Genomic DNA, 24,671 nt, shown 5'->3' with positions numbered 1-24,671 from the left:
TCCAGCTGACAAGTCCATTGATGTCTTCCTGTGGTCTACTTAACCACATGGCCAGTTTTTGTATCATCTGCAGACTTCAGTGTGCCGCCAACATTTAAATCTAAACCATTGAACCATGAGAAGGAAGTGACCCAGTTCCGAGCCCTGCTGAACCCCACTGGATACAAGTCCTTTCAGTCTCAAAAACATCCACTGACCTTGTTAGCTATTTAATTGATCTCTGATTTGTCCATGGGTGACTGATGTCACCAATCAGAGAGAAGGAGGGCGATGCAAATTTTGGCTTAAGGAAAGAAAATATGTAATTTCATCACTTGGTGAATTGGGCAGACACATGGCAGATGCAGCTTAATGCGGAAAAGTATGAAGTGATGTACTTGGGCAAGGTGGGGGAAACAACATGGGGAAGTGGCATAATGTAAATGGTTTTAACTCTTTGAGATTGACGCAAGAGCAGTAGGACCGTGGGCTGTTTCTTTGAAGGTATCTTCACAAGTTAATAAGATGATTAAAGAAAGGATTTGGGATTCTTGGCTTTGTAAACAGGGACAATGAACACAAAAGATCTCCATAAATCTTCATAGTTCTGGGGCTTGGAGGATAATTGTAAAACTCTTATTACCCTAGCTGGGATAAGGTAACCCAAACAAAATCCCAGATTGAACTTGGAACTTTCCCTGTGCGTTTGGCTCAGTTTCATGCTCCTTACAGGCCTCTTGACATTTCGTCGGCATCGTTTAATGATCATTTCAGAGCTGTTGATCCAAAATGCCGCCCCACTTCAGGATCTGGAAACAGACTATATTCCACATGTGAGAGCCTGCCTAGACATTTCTACAAACATCCAAGCAGTACCTCCTGGAAAAAAACAGTGGTGGATGCTACATTGCGTGCTTTCCTATGTCAGTATCAGGGATGTGAAATTCTGCACCAAGGAGGCTGAGGAGATCAGGGAAGCCAAAGAGGCTGAGGATTGACAAGATTGAGGGGAAGTTGAGGAGCAGGGAGGAGACTGAGCAGAGGTTGACAGCAGCGAGGAGATTATGGGGAGATTGAGGAGTAGCAAGGAGGGCAAACAGGTATAGAGGATTACTTTGCAAAGCTCAAGACTAATGATCCTGTCAATGGCAAGTAGCATAAATCGGCTCCCTTTAAAATGTATACATCTTCAAATGATATGGAACCAAATGGCTTTTATTCCTTAATTGTAAAAAAAATTGGATAATATAAAAAAAAAATTTTAAAATTGGGATCTATACGTCAGTCGGCACAGTAACACAGTGGTTAGTACTGTCGCTTCACAGCGCAAGGGACCCGCGTTCGATTCCCGGCTTGGGTCACTGTCTGTGCGGAGTCTGCACATTCTCCCTGCGTCTGCGTGGGTTTCATCCCACATGTCCTGAAAGACATGCTTATTAGGTGAATTGGACATTCTGAATTCTCCCCCAGTGTACCCGAACAGGCGCCGGAGTGTGGCGATTAGGGGATTTTCACAGTAATTGCATTGCGGTGTTAATGTAATCCTACCTCTGACACTAATAAAGGTAATTAGGTTAGAGTAGTCATTCAATGGAATGGTGAAGGTTGTGGATTTGATTAGGGGGTGGTTTAGCACAGTGGGCTAAACAGTTGACTTGCAATGCAGAACAATGCCAGCAGCGGGGGTTCAATTCCCGTATGGCCTCCCCAAACAGGCGCCAGAATGTGGCGACTAGGGGATTTTCGCAGTAACTGCATTGAAGCCTACTTGTGACAATAAGCGATTATTATTACATTAATTCAAATGCACGAGAGCTATTTATTTCAGCAAATAACATTTTGGGATACAGTTCAAGTAATTTGAGACTTGGCATGTGTGATAGGTGTAACATATTTTGCAGCACTGAACTAAATCTATAGTTTGAAAAACTCTACAATTGCTTTTACATGGCTTGTGAACTATACTTTTAGCGTGTTGGCAATGAAAAAAAATCATGTAATAAATAAACGTAAAACTGATTTTCACATTAACATTTTCAAATTAAACCTTGAGCTGAGATACAGATGCTTGGTGGCTTTGGCACTGTTAATATTTCTGACATTTTCAAAATTGCTCAAAGTTTACAGATTCTCTCACTACGATGTTTATAAATATTTGCAGCTCTCCATCAAAAGTGTGCAGAAAGTAAGAATATATAATGCTAACATTTAAACTGTTCTGGATACAAACATGGTTTCTTTCAAATGCACTTCATTGTGATGTTTCGACCAGAAGCAGCCATTCCCGGTTACTTTGGTCTCCAGCCATCACGGAAGCGAATCATTTTGATGACGTGGAAGTAGTTCATCCCAAGTGTGTTCTGCATTACGTCTCTGTCTAGATCAGAAAGCAAGTGTCCATCAATCTTCTGTGACTGGAAGGTCTCGATGTACTTTCCCAAATTGAGTAATTGCAAACAGTCACAGACCTCATCCACACTCAAATGCCGTAAGTCACTTGGAACTTCACTCATAGAGGCGACGCGTTTTGCTTTTTGTGTTTGTATATAGTTTGACCTGCGGGAAATTGTGAACAATGGTTTGATTCTTGATGTGGGTGCTTCAACGTACCGAGAAAAGCCCATTTCTGTGTTTGGTTTAGGGGGTAATTTTGGCTTCTGCCCTCGACTTTGAACTAAATTGTCATTTGGAATTTCTGGTAGGCTCCGCCGAGCTTGTATTTCCTGATACTCATGTTCTAGATCCATTTTGTTCAGATCAATATATATTGGCTCTATTTCAGCATATTCTCCCGTGTAATGATCCAGCTTATCTTTGTCCAGCAAAGTAATGTCTGCAAAATGGAACGTTAGCAGTCATTTAAAACTGTGGTAAATCAAATCGATTGGCAACCAGTATTTTATGCTTCAAGTACTTATTTCAATACATTTTTTAAAATATAAATTTAGAGCACCCAATTCTTTTTTGCCAATTAAGGGGCAATTCATCTATTCTGCACATCTTTTGCATTGTGGGGGTGAGACCCACGCAGACACGGGGAGAATGTGCAAACTCCAGACGGACAGTGACCAGGGCCGGAATCGAACCCGGGTCCTCAGCCCTATGAGGCAGCAGTGCTAACCACTGTGTCACCGTGCCGCCCTTTATTTCAATACACGGAAAACATATTATGAAGCTATTATTAATCATGTTATTTTACTTCCTCAGAATGGAAAAGTAAAATGGATTCATCATGTTACCGCAGCAGTTTTGTAACAAAAATTAATTCATTGTTTCCACTAGGTAAATGCTTATAAGATAGCAACTCGGAGTCCTCCTGCAATGTTGACTGAAAGTTTCCTCACAGCGCATATTGATGACCTCCCCATAGGGAGATTGGCGATATCACGGCGGAGTATCACTGGACCACATTCTTTCAGCATTTGCTGGTGAGCAGTTTTAGCTTTTCGAGCCCGATGCCGTTCTATGCTTTTGGGTCTGAGAGTCCTGGAGTTTTAAGAACAGAAAGAGGCCCTTCTGCCCATTGTGTCCACGGCAACCATTATGAACCTATCCATTCTAATCCCATTTTCCAGCACTTGGTCAGTGGCCTTGTATGCAATGGCATTTAGAATGCTCATCTCAATACTTCTTACACGTTGTGAGACTTCCCAATTCTTCCATTCTTTCCGGCAGTGAGTTCCAGATTCTTACCACCGTGTGCCTGAAAACGCTTTTCCTCAAAACCCCTCTAAACTTCCTGCCCCTCACCTTAAATCTATGCCCCCTGGTTATTGATCCATCCTCTAAGGGGAGAAGTTCCTTCCTATCCACCCTATCTATACTCTCATAATTTAATACACCTCAATCAGTTGTGAAGGGACATTCAAGTCCTTCCAAAAGAGGCAGATCTACCCTCGGGTAACAAAACTCCATATTCTTTTGTTGTCTAAATTTTTCTTAGAATACTGTTTCCCTACGTTTGCCATTCAGTGTCACCACATTTGCAGATCTATAGGCTATGCGTGAGTTAAAATAAAGGTTCGCCCTACTGTGCCATAACATTAGGCCTTGACTCTCACATTAAGAAAGAATCCCCAACCACCAACACAGCAACAGTATGATTTTTCTTTCTTCATTCCTGCACCAGCCAAGAAGCCTCGGTGTAAAGTGAGCACCGTGTTTATCGGTGGGACCACAGGATGAGTGAGTTTGCTTTGCATCTCCTTGTCATGCTAAAAGAAAAAGTACTGTACAATTTGTTTACTTTCTTTCCAAAGGTAGGTTAATTATTGAGGATCCTATATATTCCATAGTTCCTTGAACCACTGTTTAGATGTAATGGGGTAATTTTAACTCGCAAGAATGGATTGATTTTGGGTGGGTATTAAGCAGACTACCTGTACAGGCTGGAAACCCGAAGACAAAAAAATTCTAAAGTCATCCTGCTGCCAATTTCTGCAGGGTGTCAGAGAAAAAGGAATTAAGTATAGTATTGGATCCAAAGATAAATCATATAAAGTTGCTAGAAAAAGTAGCGAGCCTGAGAACTGGGAGACATTAAGTATTCAGAAAAGGAGGACAAATATTGATTAAGAGAGGAATAATAGAGTATGAGGGTAAACTTGCAAATAACACAAAAGCAGACTTTGGAAGCAAAAAGAAAAATATTAATGAAGACAAATGTAGGTCCCTTACAGTCCGCAACAGGAGACTTGGTATTGGAGAACAAGGAAATGGCAGATCAATTAAACAACAACTCTAGTTCTGTCTTCACGTTGGAAGACACAAATAACTTCCCAGGAATCAAAGTCTAGTGAGAAGGAGAATCAGTATTACTCGAAAAATAGAGCTGGAGAAATTAATGGGACTGAAAGCCGATGGCGGCACGGTGGCACAGTGGTTAGCACTGTTGCCTCACAGCACCAGGGACACGGGTTCAACTCCCACCTTGGGTGACTGTGTGGCGTTTTCACTTAATCCCCATGTCTGCGTGGGTTTCCTCCGGATGCTCCGGTTTCTTCCCACAGTCCAAAGATGTGCAGGTTAGGTGGATTGGCCATGATAAATTATCCCTTAGGGTGCGGTTACAGGGTGGAGGATTGGGCCTAGGTAGGGTGGTCTTTCAAAGGGTCGTGCAGACTCGGGCAAAATGGCCTCTTTCTGTACTGTAGGGATTCTATGGTTCTGTAATGTGTTGTGCATATTATACAAACAATACAGTACATACATATACACTAAGTTGTGGAGAGTAAACGTTTAAGGTAGTATATTGGGTTTCAATCAAGCAGTTAGTTTTCCCTTGGTAGTGTTGTTTTTCCCTGGTCGTGTTGAGCGTTTTGTATGTTGTTGCAGTTGCACTCATCCATCTCTTTGGCCAATGGTTTAAGAAAAAAATCTTTTGGAAAAGTGTTAAACTGATTTGCCCAAGTAACTCATTCATAAAAAGCCACCTTCTTCATCGTAATGAAGTGTGAAAATAGTGAAATTCCCATTGGAATACTGCCAACAAGGGCTAACACGTACACCACTCTCAAAAGGAGTTCTTTAATAAAGTTCCCAGTTCTCTTGTTGGTCGTCTAGACAATGTCAAGTCCAAAAGTTAACTGTGACACAGAAATAAGCATAGCAGATGCTTTCATAGATGCAGCTTTGCAAAGAAATAATATTATGGATTTTCCTAGGAATGCTCATTATAAACTATAAATTTAATAAGGAAGATTTGGTAACATTTAGTAATCTGCAATCTGAAACAAGAAACAAATGAATATTTAGGCACCAAAGACCATACAGGGGACGGCACGGTGGCACAGTGGTTAGCACTGACGCCTCACAGCTCCAGCGATCCGGGTTCAATTCCGGCCTCGGGTGATTGTGTGGAGTTCGCACTTTCTTCCTGTGTCTGCGTGGGTTTCCTCCGGGTGTTCCGGTTTCCTCCCACAGTGCAAAGATGGACAGGTTAGGTGGATTGGCCACGCTAAATTGCCCCTTAGTGTCCAAAGATTAGGTGGGGTTACTGGCCTTAAGTAGGGTGTTCTTTCAAGGGCCAGTGTAGACCTGAGGGACCAAATGCCTTCCTTCAGCACTGTACATTCTACGATTCTATGAGATTTAAAAAGAACCAGAAACAAAGATTCAAATTCCAGGTTGTCATAGCCTGCCATTGATAAAGGCTGACCTTCCAAGCTGGTTTCATGGATATTACTGAGCCTTTGAAACATTTCTCATCAATAGCAGGCGTTGCCATGTGAAACATGAACATGTTATAGACATTGATCCACTAAAAACTTCTGTAACTGGGGCCATAACTACCAAATATTTAATTAAAAAAAAATATTATTCGGGTATTTGCAAGTTTTTATAATAATAACAATAATAGCGACATAAACATGGTACAATAAACATTTCCACCCCCATCACAATCTTCACACACCCCAACACAAAACAACAATCCGGCCCTCTCCGCCCCCCCCATTGGAATTCTGCTTCTGCTGACATTTTAATTTTCCCCGAGAAAGTTGACGAACGGCTGCCACCTCTGGGTGAACCCAACCATTGACCCTCTTAAGGCGTACTTTATTTTCTCGAGATTGAGAAACCCAGCCATGTCAGTAACCCAGGTCTCTACACTTGGGGCTTCGAGTACCTCCACATTAATAAGATCTGTCTCCGGGCTACCAGGGAGGCAAAGGCCAAGACATCGGCCTCTTTCACTTCCTGAACTCCCGGCTCTTCCGACACTTCAAAGATCGCCACCTCCAGACTCGGCACCACCCATGTTTTGAGTACCCTGGACATTGCCTTAGCGAAACTCTGCCAAAACCCTCTAAGCTTCGGGCATGCCCAAAACATATGGACATGATTTGCTGGGCTTCCCGCGCACCTCGCACAGCTGTTCTCTACCCCCAAAAACTTGCTCATCCTCGCCTCTGTCATGTGTGCCCGGTGGACTACCTTGAATTGTATCAGGCTAAGCCTGGCACATGATGAGGATGTATTAACCCTGCTTAGGGCATTCGCCCACAGACCCGCCTCTATCTCTCTTCCTAGCTCTCTTCCCACTTGCCCGTAAGCTCCTCCACCAAAGTTTCCGCCGATTCCAAAAGTTCCTGGTAAATATCTGATACCTACCCCTCTCCCACCCAGATACTGGAGACTACTCTGTCCTGTATCCCCCGGGGCGGCAGCAGCAGGAAGGCCGGTTTCAATCAAGCAGGTTGTTTTTCCCTGGTAGTGTTGAGCGTTTTGAATGATGTTGCAGCTGCACTCATCCAAGCAAGTTGAAAATATTCCATGATATTGCCTTGTAGCTAATGAAAAGCCTTCAGACAAATACCCGCAGATATCTTCCCTCACCTTCTGTACTGAGGTTCACCTTGATAATTTGAATCTCCAACTCAACTCATCTTGCCTTCCCTCCTCTGGCACCACCATTGTCACCCAGTATGCGTTCTGTCTCTCCAAATTGGAGTAGACCACAGACGATACATGGACCCTCTGGCTAAGAAGTGGGCGGGTAAAACTCCGCAAGTGAAGAAAGTGTTGCTGGAGCGTAGTCGGGGGGGAGGGTGGGTTGGCGCTGCAATTACTACTGGGCGGCTAATATAGCCATGATAGATCAAGGGATCACAATCTCAGGATATAAGATCGGCCTTTTAGGACTGAGATTAGCAGGAATCTCTTCACTCAGAGGATGGTCAACCTGTGGAATTCTCTACCACAGAAAGCTGTGGAGGCCAAATCATTGTATGTATTTAAGAAGGAAATAGATAGATTTCTAGACTTTAAAGGTGTCAAGAGGTATGGGGAGAGTGCTGGAGTATGGTATTAACATAGAGGATCAGCTGTGTTCAAATTGAACCTTCAAATTGAATAGAAGAGCTTGAAGGGGCGAATGGGGTCCTATGACATAAGTAGGATGCCAACACAATTCGGAATACCACTGGGTGATATGTTCTGTCCATTGCTACTTGACAGTGAACAGCTAGGGATCTCTAAAGGGACTGCTGCAGACCTGTGGGCCCACTGCCTGATCTCCTCCTTAACTTGACCCTTAGCTAACGGGACTAGTTAGGATCTGCGGTGTTGCTGGAATTCTTGCACCTTGTGATTGGCAATCTAGTCCAAAAGCATCATCAGCTCACCAATGGAATGCGAGTGAAAATGTCGGGGATATTGGGCGGTTTTCTCGCTTTGCTTATCTTGTGCTCAGCAGAAGCTGCCCCATGGAAATCGACTGCCATGAATCTTAATTCAAAAGCTTTCTTGAAATAAGATCGTCCCTCAGTTGTCCATGACAAGCAATATACTCCAGAAGTCTTCATTGTGTTTTAGCCCAGTGCCAGCACCATGTTTCCCCCCCTCCCCCAAGCCCCAAAATACTGGAGTCACCTACCTGTGAAAATGAAATGATCCAAGTTACCAATGTCCTTGACCACCTTATCATAATAATCACAGAGTCTTTTCCATTCTGTCTCATCTTTACTCTTAATTCCTTCTGCTATAACCAACTTAATTTCCTTCATGTACATTGGGATCACAGTTGGATACCTAATCAGTAGTTTTCCTGAAAATAATTATAATGAGCAATTAAAGTTTTTTTCCATAAAGAAATCATAAATGTCTGCCAACTGTGGTGTTCTTTGTGATTCTTATTCTCAGGATGGATGTTGTAATGATCACAAAGACCATAGAAGTGAAGTTATTTACACTACTTATTAAAGCTCGACCACTTACTCCTATACAGTAGTAAACAATAATCTAGTAATGTACACTCAACTAACACTAGTCTCGACCATTCTATCTATAACTGTACTCTGATCTCTCTCATTCCTCCTCTGCTCTCCTCTCCAGCCTTCTCCCAGATGTCTGTGAGTCAATGCTTTATATAGTTCTGCATCTAGCCCCATCTAGTGGTTAATTATGATATGATATTAACAGTTTGTATTCTGAACATTTCCCATAATGTCACATCAACTGAGAAAATCCTTGTAGTTCTTAGATTGGCAGCCACTGTCTGATGTTCTGTCAACAGCACCTTCCTTCCCTACGACCCTCAGGGAGAAAGGCAGCAGCAGCAATGTCATTTAATCACCGTCACCTATCACCCTAATAGAAACACTCTCAGTTTCTGCTGCTGCTTCTCGTCTTCGGGCAGCTTCATAGTTTGCTGGCGGGCTGGAAGAAATAAAATCGGAATTGCGAAGCTGCCCAGAGGTCAAAAGCAGCAGCAGCGACTAGTGAAATTGACCAGACACTGAGAGTCCTGCTTAAAAGATATCTCAGCCTGACAGATCCGTTTTTTAAGAGCCGGTCTTTCAGGTCTACAGCTCTGGCTGCTCAGTCTAAAAGCTACAGTGAAGAGCGAGCTTGGCTTCATGTCTTCTAACACTCAGTCAGATCTCATGTTTGCATTCTGATCATGAGTACAACACAGTTTTGAACGAGCATTGACCGTGGAACAACACCCGCTCGACACCTTTAGGAGAGGAGGAAAATGGAGTAAATTAATTAGAACACTTTAAAAATGGAAGAGAGAGGAAATTAAGCTTTATTCCAGAACTATATGTGAGCTGAAACATTTTAAGTAATGGTTCTGTGCTTGGGATCTAGAATTTCTGCACCATCTTTAGATTTTCACATTAGGGGTAATTTAGCGTGACCAATCCACCTAACCCTACACATAGAACATAGAACAGTACAGCACAGAACAGGCCCTTCGGCCCTCGATGTTGTGCCGAGCCATGATCACCCTACTCAAACCCACGTATCCACCCTATACCCGTAACCCAACAACCCCCCCCCCAACCTTACTTTTTAGGACACTACGGGCAATTTAGCATTGCCAATCCACCTAACCCGCACATCTTTGGACTGTGGGAGGAAACCGGAGCACCCGGAGGAAACTCACGCACACATGGGGAGGACGTGCAGACTCCGCACAGACAGTGACCCAGCCGGGAATCGAACCTGGGACCCTGGAGCTGTGAAGCATTTATGCTAACCACCATTCTACCGTGCTGCCCATTCTTTGGGTTGTTGGGGTAAGACCCACGCAGCCACGGGGAGAATGTGCAAACTCCACATGGACAGTGACCCAGAGCCAGCATTGAACACGGGCCCTCGGCACTGTGAGACAGCAGTGCTAACCACTGCGCCACCGTGCCGCCCATTTCTGCACCATCTTAAGGATTACAATGAACACAAAACAAAGCAGGATAGCTGTAAAACAATTGAAGTGCCAAAAGAGACAACTGACCACAAGTAAGTGTTTTGAAATAAATCATGTACTTGCCACTTTCTAATATAGTGTGACCCAAGAGGTATTCTTGATCGTATGTCTGCTTGACAGTCATCTGTTTTAATTCCTGATCCTTCGAACGCGGATTGTACATTTCTCGAAAGGTCATGTCTTTTGTAGATGTGATGGTGACGGGCAAGTTGAAATGGAGCAACACTTCCTTCATTGTAAAGGGGCCTGTTGTGAGAATGACATGTGAAAGAATTAAATGAGAGAAGTTTATTTGGCTTGTCCAGCTTGCTCCTCGATGGTTTCTGGAATTTTGTTTCTTGTGAATTTTCCATTCTATTCAATCTTCTGAAGAAGGCATCATTTTTAACTCAAAGGTTTTTATTAATTGGTGTAAATTGGGGCAGCACGGTAGCATTGTGGATAGCACAATCGCTTCACAGCTCCAGGGTCCCAGGTTCGATTCCGGCTTGGGTCACTGTCTGTGCGGAGTCTGCACATCCTCCCCGTGTGTGCGTGGGTTTCCTCCGGGTGCTCCGGTTTCCTCCCACAGTCCAAAGATGTGCAGGTTAGGTGGATTGGCCATGATAAATTGCCCTTAGTGTCCAAAATTGCCCTTAGTGTTGGGTGGGGTTACTGGGTTATGGGGAGAGGTTGGAGGTGTTGACCTTGTGTAGGGTGTTCTTTCCAAGAGCCGGTGCAGACTCGATGGGCCAAATAGCCTTCTGCACTGTAAATTCTATGATCTAATCCCCAGTGGCATCACTGTAATAAGAACTAGAAAGCAAGTCTTGATTCTTCAACTCCAACTTTACTGTGTTCGACAATCACTTCTCCTCCAACTCCACAGTGCCACCTTTATCCCCTTTATATACATGTGCAGTCTATCAAACAATAAGTGTGGTCTATTAAACAATCAAAGCTCTAATTCTAAGCTCTCGGGAACATTAACTCTTGTGATGAATGGGTGACACGGTGGTTAGCACTGCTGCCTCACAGGGCCAGGGACATGGTTCAATTCCGGCCCTGGGTGACTGTGTGTGGAGTTTGCACGCTCTCCCCATGTCTGCGTGGGTTTCCTCCAGGGGCTGCAGTTTCCTCCCGTAGTCCAAAGATGTTGGCTGTTGTTATGGGGATAGGGTGAGGGAGTGGGCCGGGGACAGGCCGAACAGTCGGGGAGCCCCTGACATGACAGGGCGGTGCCCACGCAACGAGCGCCATTACGGTGGCCATCTTGTTGGCCACTCACCACGGGCGGTGGGGGAACGCGGGGTTAACGGCCATATGGGTGGGTGCCACCCTCCTCCCCGTCCACCCCACTCAACCAGCGACACCCACCGGGGGGAATACCCAGGGCCACACCGATGGCAGCCCCCAGTGAGAGCAGTGCCATGAAACGGTGGCCCTGGCAGCAGAGACGGGTGCCAGGAGCGGGGGGCCCCGATTGGGCCGGGGTGCGGGGGTGGGGGACACGAGTGGATGGGGCACGCAGTGCCATCCGGGGCGACCATGTAGCTCATGATACCTGGTTGTGCATGGGTGTATGCGCCATGATGACATGTTTTCCCCTCACCCCCTGCAGATTATCATGTTTGGTCACCAACCAGCGATGTTGGCCATCGTGGCGGGGGCCGCTGCCCTCTATGCAGCCCTGGGGCAGTGTCAGCAGAGGCGATGCAGAGAGGAGGCGGAGGCTGCAGCAGAGGAGCAGGCCGCAGAGAGGCAAGTGGCAGCCGCTCAGGCTGGAGGCCTCCCTGCTCGACAGGCCAAGGAGGAGGTGGAGGAATGGGACGAGGAGGAGGGGGAGGAGGAGGAAGAGGTGGTGCCAAGGAGGCGCCGGATGAGGCCCTTTCTCCCTGTGTCTGCGCGGGTTTCCTCCGGGCGCTCCAGTTTCCTCCAACAAGTCCAAAGTGCTTGTTAGGTGAATTGGACATTCTGAATTCTCCCTCCGTGTACCCGAGCAGGCGCTGGAATGTGGCGACTAGGAGATTTTCACAGTAACATCATTGCAGTGTTAATGTAAGCATACTCGTGACAATAATAAAGGTATTAATGTAATTTGTTGACTAGTTGTATGAGAGCAATACTAATAATATTCAACACATTAAGCCCTTTTCATTTGTTCACAGGATCCAAAGTGGCAAACCCAGCATTTATTCCCCATCCATAATTGCCCTTCCTAAAGCTCTGCAATGTTGGGGTGCTGAGCAAACAGACTGCTTTGACTTGGATGATGTCGAATTCCTTGAGTGTTGTTAGAGCTGCACTCATCCAGGTAAATGGAGAATATTCCGTCACACTCCTGACTTGTGCTTTGTGAATGGGGAGTCGGGAAGTAATAATCATAATAATCTTTATTATTGTCACAAGTAGGCTTACATTAACACTGCAATTAAGTTACTGTGAAAGTCCCCTAGTCGCCACAATCCAGCGCCTGTTCGGGTACACGGGGGGAGAATTCAGAATGTCCAATTCACCTAACAAGCACGTCTTTCGGGACTTGTGGGAGGCAACCGGAGCACCCGGAGGAAACCCCGCAGACACGCGGAGAACGTGCAGACTCCGCACAGTGACCCAAGCCAGGAGTTGAACTTGGGACCCCGGTGCTGTGAAGCAACAGTGCTAACCACTGTGCTACCGTGCCACCCATAGTGAGTAGCAAGTAAGTTACTTGCCACAGGTACCCAGCCTCTGACTATAGTTCTTGGCGCTTCAATGCTCATGTGGCTGCTCCAGTTAGGCTTTTGGAGCAACAGTGACCCGCAGATTGTTTGTTGGTGGGAGATTTGACAATGGCATCACCATTGAACATCAAGGGGAGATGGATTAGCCTTTCTCTTGTTGGAGATGGTCATCGTCTGACTCTTCTGTGTGTGGTATGAATCTACGAATTGATGTTTGAACCACTCAGGCTTGAATCCCACGAACATTATCATTGAAGGTCTAACGCCTTTATGTTGACACAGTAATTATGTGAAGGAAATCCAGTTATTTCCCCTCGGCCGCCAGATACATAATGCGGCTGGGCCAATATCCCGAATATCCACATCTAACACCAATGTGAGAGCAGAGGGTTTTCAGGAGGAGGCCCACAACAGGATAATGAAAAATGGCTAATGAATATGACCTTGCCCATGTCGATACATCCTGAGAAACAAAAACATATTTTTTTAGGTTTATTGGTTTTGTGGGAGGAATATTAGTCAGAGCCAATGGGGAAAAGTGTCTCCTGTTTAAAATTCCCATTGCATTGCATTGTTTGATGCACACAGAAGTGTGAAGTTGAGGTTACAGTCAGATCAGCCATGGGGCTGATGGCCTACTCCCGCTCCTAATTTGTTTGTTTGTACAAACTTCGAATCAATATTTAATCAAAGGACGAGATTAGTTCTCGCTGAATGTGCTATTGCTCATCCTGGTCCAATGCTTCAGGTGATTATTACTGAAGCATTTGAAAAACAAAAGTACCTGCTTTATGTTTCTGATCCACAACACTGAACACCATTGACTCCAGGTTTACAGGAATTGACAGGATTGATCCATTTTTGCATTCCACAATTGCTCTCCTTTGTAAGAATAAGCAATGGATCCTAAGAACCTGCAAGAACAAAAGAGATAAGAGGATGAATCAGTGTGCTGAGCTGTACAAACACTATTACAGACTTAGTTTGGTACTGTCGGCCAAAATCGTTCCACTGTGGATACTTAAATTATGACTTTCACTTCGAATATTCTTTCAATGAATTGCATTATTTTAAAAACACATTTCTGAATAAATTAATTCAATTCAGGTTAGCAATGGAGAAACTGAATTTTCAGGCTCCTTGCACTAGACCACAGTTTGGTAGGAATAGTGGCCGCGATTCTCCCAAAGGGAGACAAAGTGCCAACGCCGGAGTGAAAACCGAGTGTTCACTCCGGTGTCGGAGGCCGCTCCTCGCACCCTATTCTCCCAGCGGCGGCGCGTCAATCTCACGCGCCAGGCCTTGACGCCCGCGTCAAAGCGGCGCCGCCTGAATGACGCGGCCGGTGGCGCCTAAATGATGTCACCCCGCGCATGCGCAGCTGGCCAGCGCTAACCCGCGCATGCATGGTTGCCGTCCTCCCCTCCGCTGCCCCGCAAGACATGGGGGATTGATCGTGCGGGGCGGCGGAGGGAAAAGAGTGCGTCTTTCAGAGACGCCGGCCTAACGATCGGTGGGCACCGATCACGGGCCAGACCCCTCCTGAGCACTCCCCTGGTGCTCGATCCTCCCTCCGCCCTCCACAAGCCCCACACGCCGGCAGCGACCAGGTGTGGTTGGCGCCGCCTGAACCGGTTTAGGCAGGCCGCTCGGCCCATCCGGGCCGGAGAATCGCCGCTCGACCGGAGCGGCGATTCTCCGAGCAGCCTGTCGCAAAACGCGACATGCCGTTTTGGGGGGGGTGGGAGAATCACGTGCTCTGGCCAGGGCGGCGTGGCGTGAATCGCCCCGGCATGCCCGCGATTCTCCCACCCAGCGTGGGGGTCGGAGAATCGCGCCCAATGTGTATGGTTATAAAGAGCTTTTCATCCTGAGGATGTGGATGCCATACCACAGTAAAACTGTGGCTCCAGCAAGCTGGAATCCATAGCAACTTGTGATGATTCTAATTTGAATCTGGGTCAGTAGAGTGACAAAACAAAATGAACCTAGATGCTGAAAATCAGAAGCAGAAAAGGTTGAAAACACTTGGCAGATTAGGCTGTACCTCTGAACGAGAACAGTCAATATTCGGCTTGAAAACTTTCACCGTTCATTTACCACAAATACTACCTGGATATATCCGATGGCAAGTAGTCCAGTTAAATGAAGAGGAGGGTATGTAGGACAATAGACAATCACAGAATTGTACAGCGTAGGTGGAGGCCATTCAGCCCATCATGTCTTCTCTGGCTCCCAAATGAGCAGTATGACTTAGTGCCATTTCTCCTAACCTTTACTCCGTAACCCTGCATATTGTTTCTATCCAAATTGCCAATGCCTCCTAGCTCCACACATATCCAGGCAGTTCATATGATTTATTGTCGACGCACAACCCAGCCTCTTGCAACCACAAGTGTGATCTCACTCCAAGCTCAGCCAAGTGTGCGCCAGGAGGGAATCTAATGGTGCTTCGATTCAGTTAATCTTTGTTCCAAAGTTAATCGAATGAAAGTTATTTTAAGCGGGTCACATATTTCAGCCACACTTTGTGCTTCACAATTTCTGCCGGTGAGATAGAACATAGAACAGTACAGCACAGAACAGGCCCTTCGGCCATCGATGTTGTGCCGAGCAATGATCACCCTACTCAAACCCACGCATCCACCCTACACCCGTAAACCCAACAACGCCCCCCCCCTCCCCCCTAAACCTTACCCTTTAGACACTACGGACAATTTAGCATGGCCAATCCACCTAACCCGCACATCTTTGGACTGTGGGAGGAAACCGGAGCACCCGGAGGAAACCTACGCACACACGGGGAGGACTGGCAGACTCCGCACAGACAGTGACCCAGCCGGGAACCGAACCTGGGACCCTGGAGCTGTGAAGCATTGATGCTAACCACCATGCTACCGTGCTGCCCCGATGATTGAGCTGACAAAGTCCTCGGTTCACACTTTGGCCGTAATTCTCCGGCCCTTGTGATTTTCAGTTCCTGCCGGAATTTCCCACGGGTTTCCCGGCAGCGAGGGGGTGGTCTTCAATGGGAAAATTCCGTTGACAAGCGGCGGGAGTGGAGAATCCCACTGCCAGCGAACGGTGCGCCACCGGAGAATCTAGCTCCTTGTCAATATAAATCTCCTGTTCCTTCCGCCAATCAGCAGCAATATATCGTTTGGTGCTGAAATTAACATGCATCCGAGAAGCCGCAGTTGTTATGTCCTATCTGAGTAAGAGAGCGTGGAGCAACAGCAACCTGATTGAGAACACCAACTGTGAGGCTACCAAGCCTGTGTCCTCTGGTCACTTATTCACAGTGGTGGGAGCTGGACAACATATAAGATGGGGAGGAGGAAAATAACAGAATCTTTGCTGTCTCACACATTTCCATGGCTTCTCTTAGCAGGATAGATCAGCACTTCAGAGGTACTGGAGTGTGTTAAAGTATGAATAAGCCAAGCACTGGCTCGTGCATGTCAGTGGATCGCCATATACCCAAGGACCTTCTGTACGGCGAACTGGCCTCTGGGTCACAACCTCCTGGGCATCCACATGGGTGCACTGTGGCACAGTGGTCAGTATAGTATGTATGTGTGAATGAGTGTGTGTGCCTGCAGAGAGTGTGTGTGTCTATAGAGATTGGGAACGATCTAACAGAAACGTTTCTAAGTGTCATTCAGGCGCGTTTGGCCGGGAATTTCTCCCTGGCTCTGTCAACGAGTTCCCCGCAGCTATCTAACCACACTGAGTCACTTTATCCAGCCCTGGTCTCCCTGGTTAAGCACACACTTAGAATTTCTTTCATCACTGGGGAGCTGAACTCGCTGGCAAGACTGGCTCCTCAGAGATTGGGCCACCATTTTGAAAGGGTGTCCCGATCTCTAAGTGAACTTTAGGCTCCACCCACACACATGGGCATTACCCCCCCCACCCCCCCTCCCCCACGTGAGAACACCCCGCTATGGGTCGCCGAGGTCCCCCCTATTCCAAGCCTTCCAAGCCCCCTTTTGGGCCTCTCTCCCCCTTTTCAGGATTCCAACTTTACCTTCCCAACCTTCTGGAGGCATCTTCATACCCGCCGTTTACCGCCTACCCTCCGAATCCACTCATCCCTCCTTCATGGGCCATTGCCCCCCCCCCCCCCCCCCCCCCCTCAGGCCCTGACCCTTGGCAGTTTCACCCTGGCACTGGGCACTGCCATACTGCCAGGGCGGCAGTGCCAAGGTGCCAGTCTAGCAGTGCCCAAAGTGCCCGGGTGCCAGTAGGAGAGCCAGGGGACCATTCAAGGGCCTCCACTGGCCAGGGAGACCCCTGGTCCACGTTTGCGAGGACTAGTACTAATTAGCACCTGGCTGGGGTCTCCCTGAGGAGGCCGATCAATGTTGGGCCTCCAATCACTTATTGTCACGAGTAGGCTTCAATGAAAAGCTACTGTGAAAAGCCCCTAGTCGCCACATTCCGGCGCCTGTCTGGGGAGGCTGATACGGGAATCGAACCGTGCTGCTGGCCTGCCTTTAAAAGCCAGGCGATTTAGCCCAGTGAGCTAACCAGCCCCTATAGATCCGGCGATGGCACGGTTAATTTGGTGCGAAACTGGGTGCAAGTGTGTTAGAGTTCTGTTGAGAGAGAGTGTGTGTTGTGTGTGCGTCTGTAGAGAGAGTGTGTGTGTGCATGTGTGAGAGAGTGTGTGTCTGTAGAGAGAGAGCGTGTTAATGTGAGTGTGTGTGAGAGAGAGTGGGTGTGCATCGGTTGAGAAAAGATAGAGTGGGTGTGTGGGTCTGGGACACAAAGTCAGAGTTCAAGGGATGAATTCCATGGTGGAACCCTGATCCAATCTACAGTCAGCTTTCACATGGGAGATGCTGGCGTTGGAACTGAGGTGCGCCAGTAAGAAGTCTTACAACACCAGATTAAAGTCAACAGGTTTAGTTGGAATCACTAGCTTTCGGAGCGCAGCTCTTCATCGGGTGATGAAGAGGTGGGGTTCCACAAACACATATATAGACAGTCAATGATGCCAGATGATACTTTGAATGCGAGTCTTTGCAGGGTAATTAAGTCTTTACAGGTCCAGGCGGTGCAAACTGGAGAGGGATAATCAAGGTTTAAAGAGGTGTGAATTGTCTCAAGCCAGGACAGTTGGTAGGATTTTGCAAGCCCAGGCCAGATGATGGGGATGTGAATATAATGTGACATGAATCCAAGGTCCTGGTTGATGCCTTACAGCTTTCACATTGAAAGCTTCCTGGCCTCCGGGGCAGCTGATCTGAAACACGCACTGAAAATGCTAATCAGGAGCTGGAAGCGAAGTATGGGCTGGAGCAGGGGGAAATGTTTAGACACATGCAGGTTCGAGATTTTGCCAGAAAGGAGATACAGAGCTTCCCGGTGGAGCCGGCCTCCACATTGCTGGAGGAGGTGCTGACGACAGGGGACTGGGGAAGGGGATATTGTCAGCGGTTTACGGAGCTATTTTGGAAGAGGAGAAGGCACCACTGGAAGGGATCAAAGCAAAGTGGGAGGAAGAGTTTTGGGAGGATATGGAGGAGTGGTTCTGGTGTGAGGTGCTCCGGGGAGTGAATGCCTCCACCTCGTGCGTGAGGTTGGGGCTGATACAGCTGAAGGTGATATACAGAGCACACCTCACGAGGGTGAGGATGAGCCGATTCTTTGAAGGAGTAGAAGACATGTGTGAACGTTGCGGGAGGGCCCCCCAATCACGTTCATATGTTTTGGTCCTGTCCAAAGTTAGAGGATTACTGGAAGGAGGTTTTTAGGGTAATTTTTAAAGTGGTGCACGTGAAACTGGACCCGGGCCCCCGGGAGGCCATATTCGGGGTGTCGGACCAGCCAGGGTTGGAGACGGGTGCAGAGGCAGATGTTGTAGCCTTCGCCTCGTTGATCGCCCGAAGGCGGATCCTGATGGAATGGAGAGCAACCTCTCCACCCTGTGCCCTGGCATGGCCTTGAGAAGGTTAAGTTTGAACTGAGGGGAAGGATGGAGGGGTTCTACAATTCATGTGCATTATTCATTATGCACTTTCAAGAACTGGATAACATCGAACATTAGTTGGGGGGTGTCGGTGGGAGGGTTGGGGGGAGGGGGGCTGTGTGTGTTAATGGCGACTATGGGTGATTCCCGATTCCTTGTTGTCATTTGTTTATGTGAACATGCGGGCTAATGTTTGGGGATTGGTGGGAGGATGGGATCGTTGTTATCGATATGGGGATTGACATATTTTTTACTGATTATTGTTTATTGTTGGTGGGTGTAAATTTGGAAGAAAATGTGAAAAAGGAGAATTAAAAAAAAGAAAATGCTAATCAGGGTTCTTAACGCCATTTTAGGATTCTGCTTTCAAACTCAGCAGGTACTGGTTGGAGATTGTGCTCCGCAAACTCTGCATATCCAATTTTTCTGGGTCTACTGAAGCCTCACTAGCAACTTCTAAAGGCACCATAGAAGGCCACTGATGAGAAAGTAAATCATTTTTTCAAGTGATCTTGATGTGGAAGCAGGAGGGGAAAGTTTACAGGTTAGAGCCACTCCGCTGGTTGCTTTTCACAAACATAATATAATCTTTTTATTGTCACAAACAGACTTACATTAACACTGCAATGAAGTTACTGTGAAAAGCCCCTAGTCACCACATTCCGGCACCTGTTCAGGTACACTGAGGGAGAATTCAGAATCCTTAGCTGGTATAGGAATTGAACCCATGCTGCTGGCCTTGTTCTGCATTGCAAACCAGCTGTCTAGCCCACTGAGCTAAACCAGCCTTGTATGTTCTGCTGCTTAGCGAAGCTTGGCTTAGATCAAGCCCAAGGTCAGGTGCAATGCCTGTTCTTGTTAGCTTGGGTCTGGTATGTCTCTTATTGGGAAAAAAAGCAGAAGTTTTGCTTCAGGTTAATTTATTTGTGCTATAAAATGGTTAATCATTGGCTTGCACAGTCTCTTATTAATCGAGATTGAATACATGAACAATGACTTAAAGGCAAAATCACGGCTTGGTGCATTGACAAAGCTTCCACTCTTTCAAACAATTCACTGAATATTTAATTGTTGGAAGAGCCCATATCCCAGTTGGTATATCCACATAATCAGGTTCACTTGTATATGAATACTGACTGAACAATAAACCTAACTATTTTCTCCTCTGTGGCCAGGTGAAATTGCCAACCCAGAGCACACACCAAAACCTCCCCTGTCACCATGACAATTCAAATGCATTGTGTACACATCTTGCATTGTGTAAACATTACTTGACTATTCTCCACTTTACCTCCTCTTTGGATTTCACAGGCATTCATTAATCGGTATCATCAGTTCCGTAACTACTTAGACCAAAATACATTCACATAATGAATGCTGCAAAACTGGTTTTCTGGTTTCAAAGGCAGGATACAGGCTATACATTTTGTGCAATTTTTTTAGAGTGCCCAATTCATTTTTCCCAGTTAAGGGGCAATTTAGCGTGGCCAATCCACCTACCCTGCACATCTTTTTGGGTTGTGGAGGTGAGACCCACGCAGACACGGGGAAAAATGTGCAAACTCCACACGGACAGTGACCCGGGGCCGGGATTGAACCCGGATCCTCGACGGCCACAGAGATATTTAACTTTTTACGATAGAGAAGCCACATCTTCACTGTCCATTGGTCCAATGGTGATGGAGAAGTTGGACCTGGTCCACTCTTCCATTACACCTCACTCACTTCCCACGGCACCTTCTGCAGAAGGAGCAATACCTGCCCCTTTACCTCTTCCCTGCTCACCATTCATGGACCTAAATACCCTTCAGGTGAGGCAGCGCTTCACCTGCACCTCCTTCAATCTGGTCTACTGCATTCGCTGCTCCCAATGTGGTCTACTCTACATTGGAGAGACTAAACGCAGACTGGGTGACTGCTTTGCTGAACACTTTTGGTCCGTCCACAAGCAGAACACAGACCATCCTGTTGTTTGCTATTTCAACACAGCATCCTGCTCCCATGTCAACATGACCGTCCTTGGCTGCTGTTATGTTCATAGAATCCCTACAGTGCAGAAGGAGGTCATTCGGCCCATCGCGTCTCATGGGGAGCAAATGCAAATTCCACACGGACAGTCACCCAAGATCGGATTTGAACCCGGGTCCCTGGCGCTGTGAAAACTGGAGGAACAGCACCTCATCTTCTGATTAAGCAAGTTACAGCCCTCCGACTGTACATTGAGTTCAACAACTTCAGGCTGTGAAGTCTCTCCTCACCTTCCCCCCCCTTTTATTTCTTTACGTTTCTCCAATATTCATGTTTCCATCCTCCCTTTCGTCCCGCTTTCCATCTTTTTCCACTACTGTCTCCCCTCCCCCCACTCCATCCCAATAGGGCCATCTCTTCCCTATTCCAGATTGTCCTTTGACATACCACTCACCTTTGTTCTGCTTTTAACACATTCTGACCTCTTAATGTTCCACTATCATGGAACATACAGTGCAGAAGGAGGCCATCCGGCCCATCGAGTCTGCACCGACCCACTTACGCCCTCACTTCCACCCTATCTCTGTAACCCAATAGCCCCTCCTAACCTTTTTGGTCACTAAGGGCAATTTATCATGGCCAATCCACCTAACCTGCACATCTTTGGACTGTGGGAGGAAACCGGAGCACCCGGAGGAAACCCACGCAGACATGGGGAGAACGTGCTGACTCCGCACAGACAGTGATCCAGCGGGGAATCGAACCTGGGACCCTGGCGCTGTGAAGTCATAGTGCTATCCACTTGTGCTACCGTGCTGCCCGATCAACACCCATTTTAGCCTTAATCTACAGTTCCTGTCTTTTTGTCCACAACATCTCTGTCAATCTCTCCCTAGTCTCCACCCAACGCTGGCCCTCTCTCCAGCCCTAAATGCTCCAAACCCTCCCCCACTACAGTATAAATCTCCTCCCATTTCCAGTTTTCTCCAGCTCTGACAATGAGTCATCCAGACTCGAAATGTTAGCTCCCTTCTCTCCCTTCACAGTTGCTGTCAGACCTGCTGAGATTTTCCAGCATTTTCTTTTTTTCTTTCACTGCCCATTCCTCTCCACACCACCATCCTGCCTTTGGCAAGGTTCCTTCACTGTCGCTGGGTCTGTGCATAACCATGGAACCTCCGAACCTAGCAACACTGCTAGGTTCCCCCAGATGGACTACAGCAGTGCAAGAATTAAAAAGAGAAAATGCTGGATAAACCCAGCACGTCTGGCAACATCTGTGAAGAGAGAAACACGGTTAATGTTTCCAGTTCTCATGACCCTTCTACAGAACTAAAAAGGGATTGAAATGTATAACCTGGAGAGGTTGTGGGGAGGGGGGGTCAGTTGGGCAGGATGGAATGTCAAGTGATAGATCGGAATTAAGGAGAGATTGACAAAGATGTCATGGGCATGGAATTAACAGCTCACCCACAGGATGTTTAGGGTCGTTATTTACATTCCACAAGAAAATCTGTTTTAAACGAATCACGTAAACTTTGAATAAACCGATGGAGTTGTCTAAAATGCTCATTAGGCCACAGCTAGAGTACTGTCACCACACTATAGGAAATATGTGAGTGCACTGGAGAGGGTGCAGAGGAGATTCACCAGGATATTGCCTGGGCTGGAGCATTTCAGCTATGTAGAGAGGCTGGTTAGGCTGGGGTTGTTGTCCTTATAGCAGAGAAGGCAGCAGGGTAGCATGGTGGTTAGCATAAATCCTTCACAGCTCCAGGGTCGATTCCCGGCTGGGTCACTGTCTGTGTGGAGTCTGCACGTCCTCCCCCTGTGTGCGTGGGTTTCCTCCGGGTGCTCCGGTTTCCTCCCACAGTCCAAAGATGTGCGGGTTAGGTGGATTGGCCATGCTAAATTGCCCGTAGTGTCCTAATAAAAAGTAAGGTTAAGGGGGGGGGTTGTTGGGTTACGGGTATAGGGTGGATACGTGGGTTTGAGTAGGGTGATCATGGCTCGGCACAACATTGAGGGCCGAAGGGCCTATTCTGTGCTGTACTGTTCTAAAAATTTCTAAAAGGCTGACGGGAGGATCTGATCGAGGTGTTCAAAATTATGAGGTAGACATAGACAGGGTGGGTAGGAAAAAAGCTTTTCCCCTCAGTAGTGGGGTCAATAACCAGGGGGCATAGATTTAAGGTACGGGGCAGGAGATTTAGCGGAAATTTGAGCTTTTCCACCCAGCGGGTGCCGGGAATCTGGAATTGGCTGCCTGAGAGGGTGGTAGAGGTGGGAACCCTCACAACATTGCAGAACCATAGAAACACCATAGCACACAAGGCTATGGGATTAGGATAGGTGCTTGATGGCCAACACCGACACAATGGCCCAAATGGCCTCTTTCTGTGCTGGAAAAGTCTATGATTCGACATCAGACTTTTTTTCAAGTATGCAAATATGAAGTTTTCGAGTGAGTGTAAATGATCAGATTCCCACTTCCAGCAATAACTTGGAAACATTCCCGAGTTAAATAACTTTCTAACAAGTTGTGGAATAAAATATCCCTTCAGCAACTCTTTCCACCTGGGAGGGAGCCCTGTAGATATGAAAATCAGACTGTATTGAAAGTGCACAGAATTACTGTTCTTCATTTCCACTGTTCCAAACAAAAGAAAGCGCCCGGACAGGTGACTCAAGATGAGGAAATAATCTGCAGCCCAGAGGAATCCTTGTTGGTTCCGAGAACAACACGCACAGAATAACTGAGAAACTCGACTGGGGAGAAATTGTTCCCTAGAATCTGCCAGATCAATCTGTTCATTTCTGTCGAGTTTCTCCGGGTTGAAAGACTGTGGCAACAAAAGCTGCTTACTGTGCTGGCACTGAGTGTGTCCACTTCTTGGCGACCCAGGAAGCCCTCGGTGACTTGAACAATTTGAGGCAAAGATGTCCGGAATGTCCACAGGAACTCCTTCAGACTGTACTCCTCCGCCGTCCACTGTATCCCACTCGCCTGCATCTTGGGAGGCAAAGGTTTTTACTCCTGCGCCATAGCCCAGAGAGCACAAGGTTACTGCGTCCTGACTGTAGCAGCGCTTGCATCCAGCACTTGTATCCAGGTAAAACAAGGAGGTTCCTCAAGTGGTAGTGACGGCAGCAAATTCCGGACAAATTCAACCTAGCTTCAGGAAACACAGAGGAGCCTGATACATTTCCCTCCAAACATAGCCGAAGGTTAACTCCTCAGTGCCTGGTTCAGTCACATGCTGTTTACTTTTTTTCATTCATGGGATGTGGGCATTTATTGCCCATCCCTATTTGCCCCTGAGAAGATGGTGCCTTCTTGAACCGCTGCAGTCATATTCATAGAATTTACAGTGCAGAATGAAGCCAGCCCTTGAGTCTGCACCGGCCCTTAGAAAGAGCACCTACCTAAGCCCATACCTCCACCCTATCCCCGCAACCCAGTAACCCCAGCTAACCGTTTTGGACACTAAAGGGCAATCTAGGATGGCCAATCCACCTAACCTGCACATCTTTGGACTGTGGGAGGAAACCGGAGCACCCGGAGGAAACCCACACAGACATGGGGAGAATGTGCAGACTCCGCCCAGACAGTGAGCCAAGCCGGAATCAAACCCAGGACCCTAGAGCTGTGAAGCGACAGCGCTAACCACTGTGCTACCGTGCTGCCCTGTGGAATGCATGTGGTCCATGTGGTGTGGGTAACATCCACAGTGCATGGCTCGCTAGGGCATTTCTGAGGGCATTTTAGATTCAACATCACTACTGTAGATCTGGAGTCGCATGTAGGCCAGACCGAGAATGGACGGCAGATTTT

The 24,671-nt window shown here is 47.1% G+C and overlaps 1 protein-coding gene and 1 long non-coding RNA gene across 6 annotated transcripts in view; one reads left to right on the top strand and one right to left on the bottom strand.

The window, feature by feature from the left end:
• LOC119956779 overlaps positions 1 to 24,671 on the top strand; it is a 36,268-nt gene that overhangs the window by 9,855 nt on the left and 1,742 nt on the right. For all 4 annotated transcript variants that reach the window (XR_005458679.1, XR_005458678.1, XR_005458680.1 and 1 more), the window contains exons 3-4: positions 3,262 to 3,407; positions 12,337 to 12,482. This is a non-coding gene — a long non-coding RNA (uncharacterized LOC119956779). The remainder of the gene's footprint in view (positions 1 to 3,261; positions 3,408 to 12,336; positions 12,483 to 24,671) is intronic.
• LOC119956778 lies at positions 1,770 to 24,167 on the bottom strand. Of its 2 annotated transcripts, XM_038784184.1 has the most exons (5): positions 23,703 to 24,164; positions 13,676 to 13,805; positions 10,253 to 10,435; positions 8,354 to 8,524; positions 1,770 to 2,812 (listed from the first exon to the last, which is right to left on the bottom strand). In XM_038784184.1, the coding sequence occupies exons 1-5, from the start codon at positions 23,847 to 23,849 to the stop codon at positions 2,268 to 2,270; spliced, it is 1,176 nt and encodes a 391-aa protein (XP_038640112.1). In that variant the 5' UTR covers positions 23,850 to 24,164; the 3' UTR covers positions 1,770 to 2,267. The 2 variants fall into 2 exon arrangements, with proteins under 2 accessions (XP_038640112.1, XP_038640113.1); XM_038784185.1 differs by lacking the exon at positions 8,354 to 8,524 and having other exon boundaries at positions 23,703 to 24,167.

Source organism: Scyliorhinus canicula, chromosome 24 (assembly GCF_902713615.1).
Source record: "Scyliorhinus canicula chromosome 24, sScyCan1.1, whole genome shotgun sequence".
In the NCBI taxonomy this organism is placed as follows: Eukaryota; Metazoa; Chordata; class Chondrichthyes; order Carcharhiniformes; family Scyliorhinidae; genus Scyliorhinus; species Scyliorhinus canicula.
This window is presented reverse-complemented; position numbering and strand designations above follow the sequence as displayed.

What these genes read in the sequence shown, in the direction of transcription:
- LOC119956778 (XM_038784184.1), bottom strand. Translation starts at nt 23,849, where the DNA reads ATGCAGGCGAGTGGGATACAGTGGACGGCGGAGGAGTACAGTCTGAAG. An exon ending in TCACACTATATTAGAAAGTG is followed by an intron (nt 8,525 to 10,252) that starts GCAAGTACATGA and finishes AATTATTTTCAG; the next exon opens with GAAAACTACTGATTAGGTAT. An exon ending in GGATCATTTCATTTTCACAG is followed by an intron (nt 2,813 to 8,353) that starts GTAGGTGACTCC and finishes TCCATTTTGCAG; the next exon opens with ACATTACTTTGCTGGACAAA.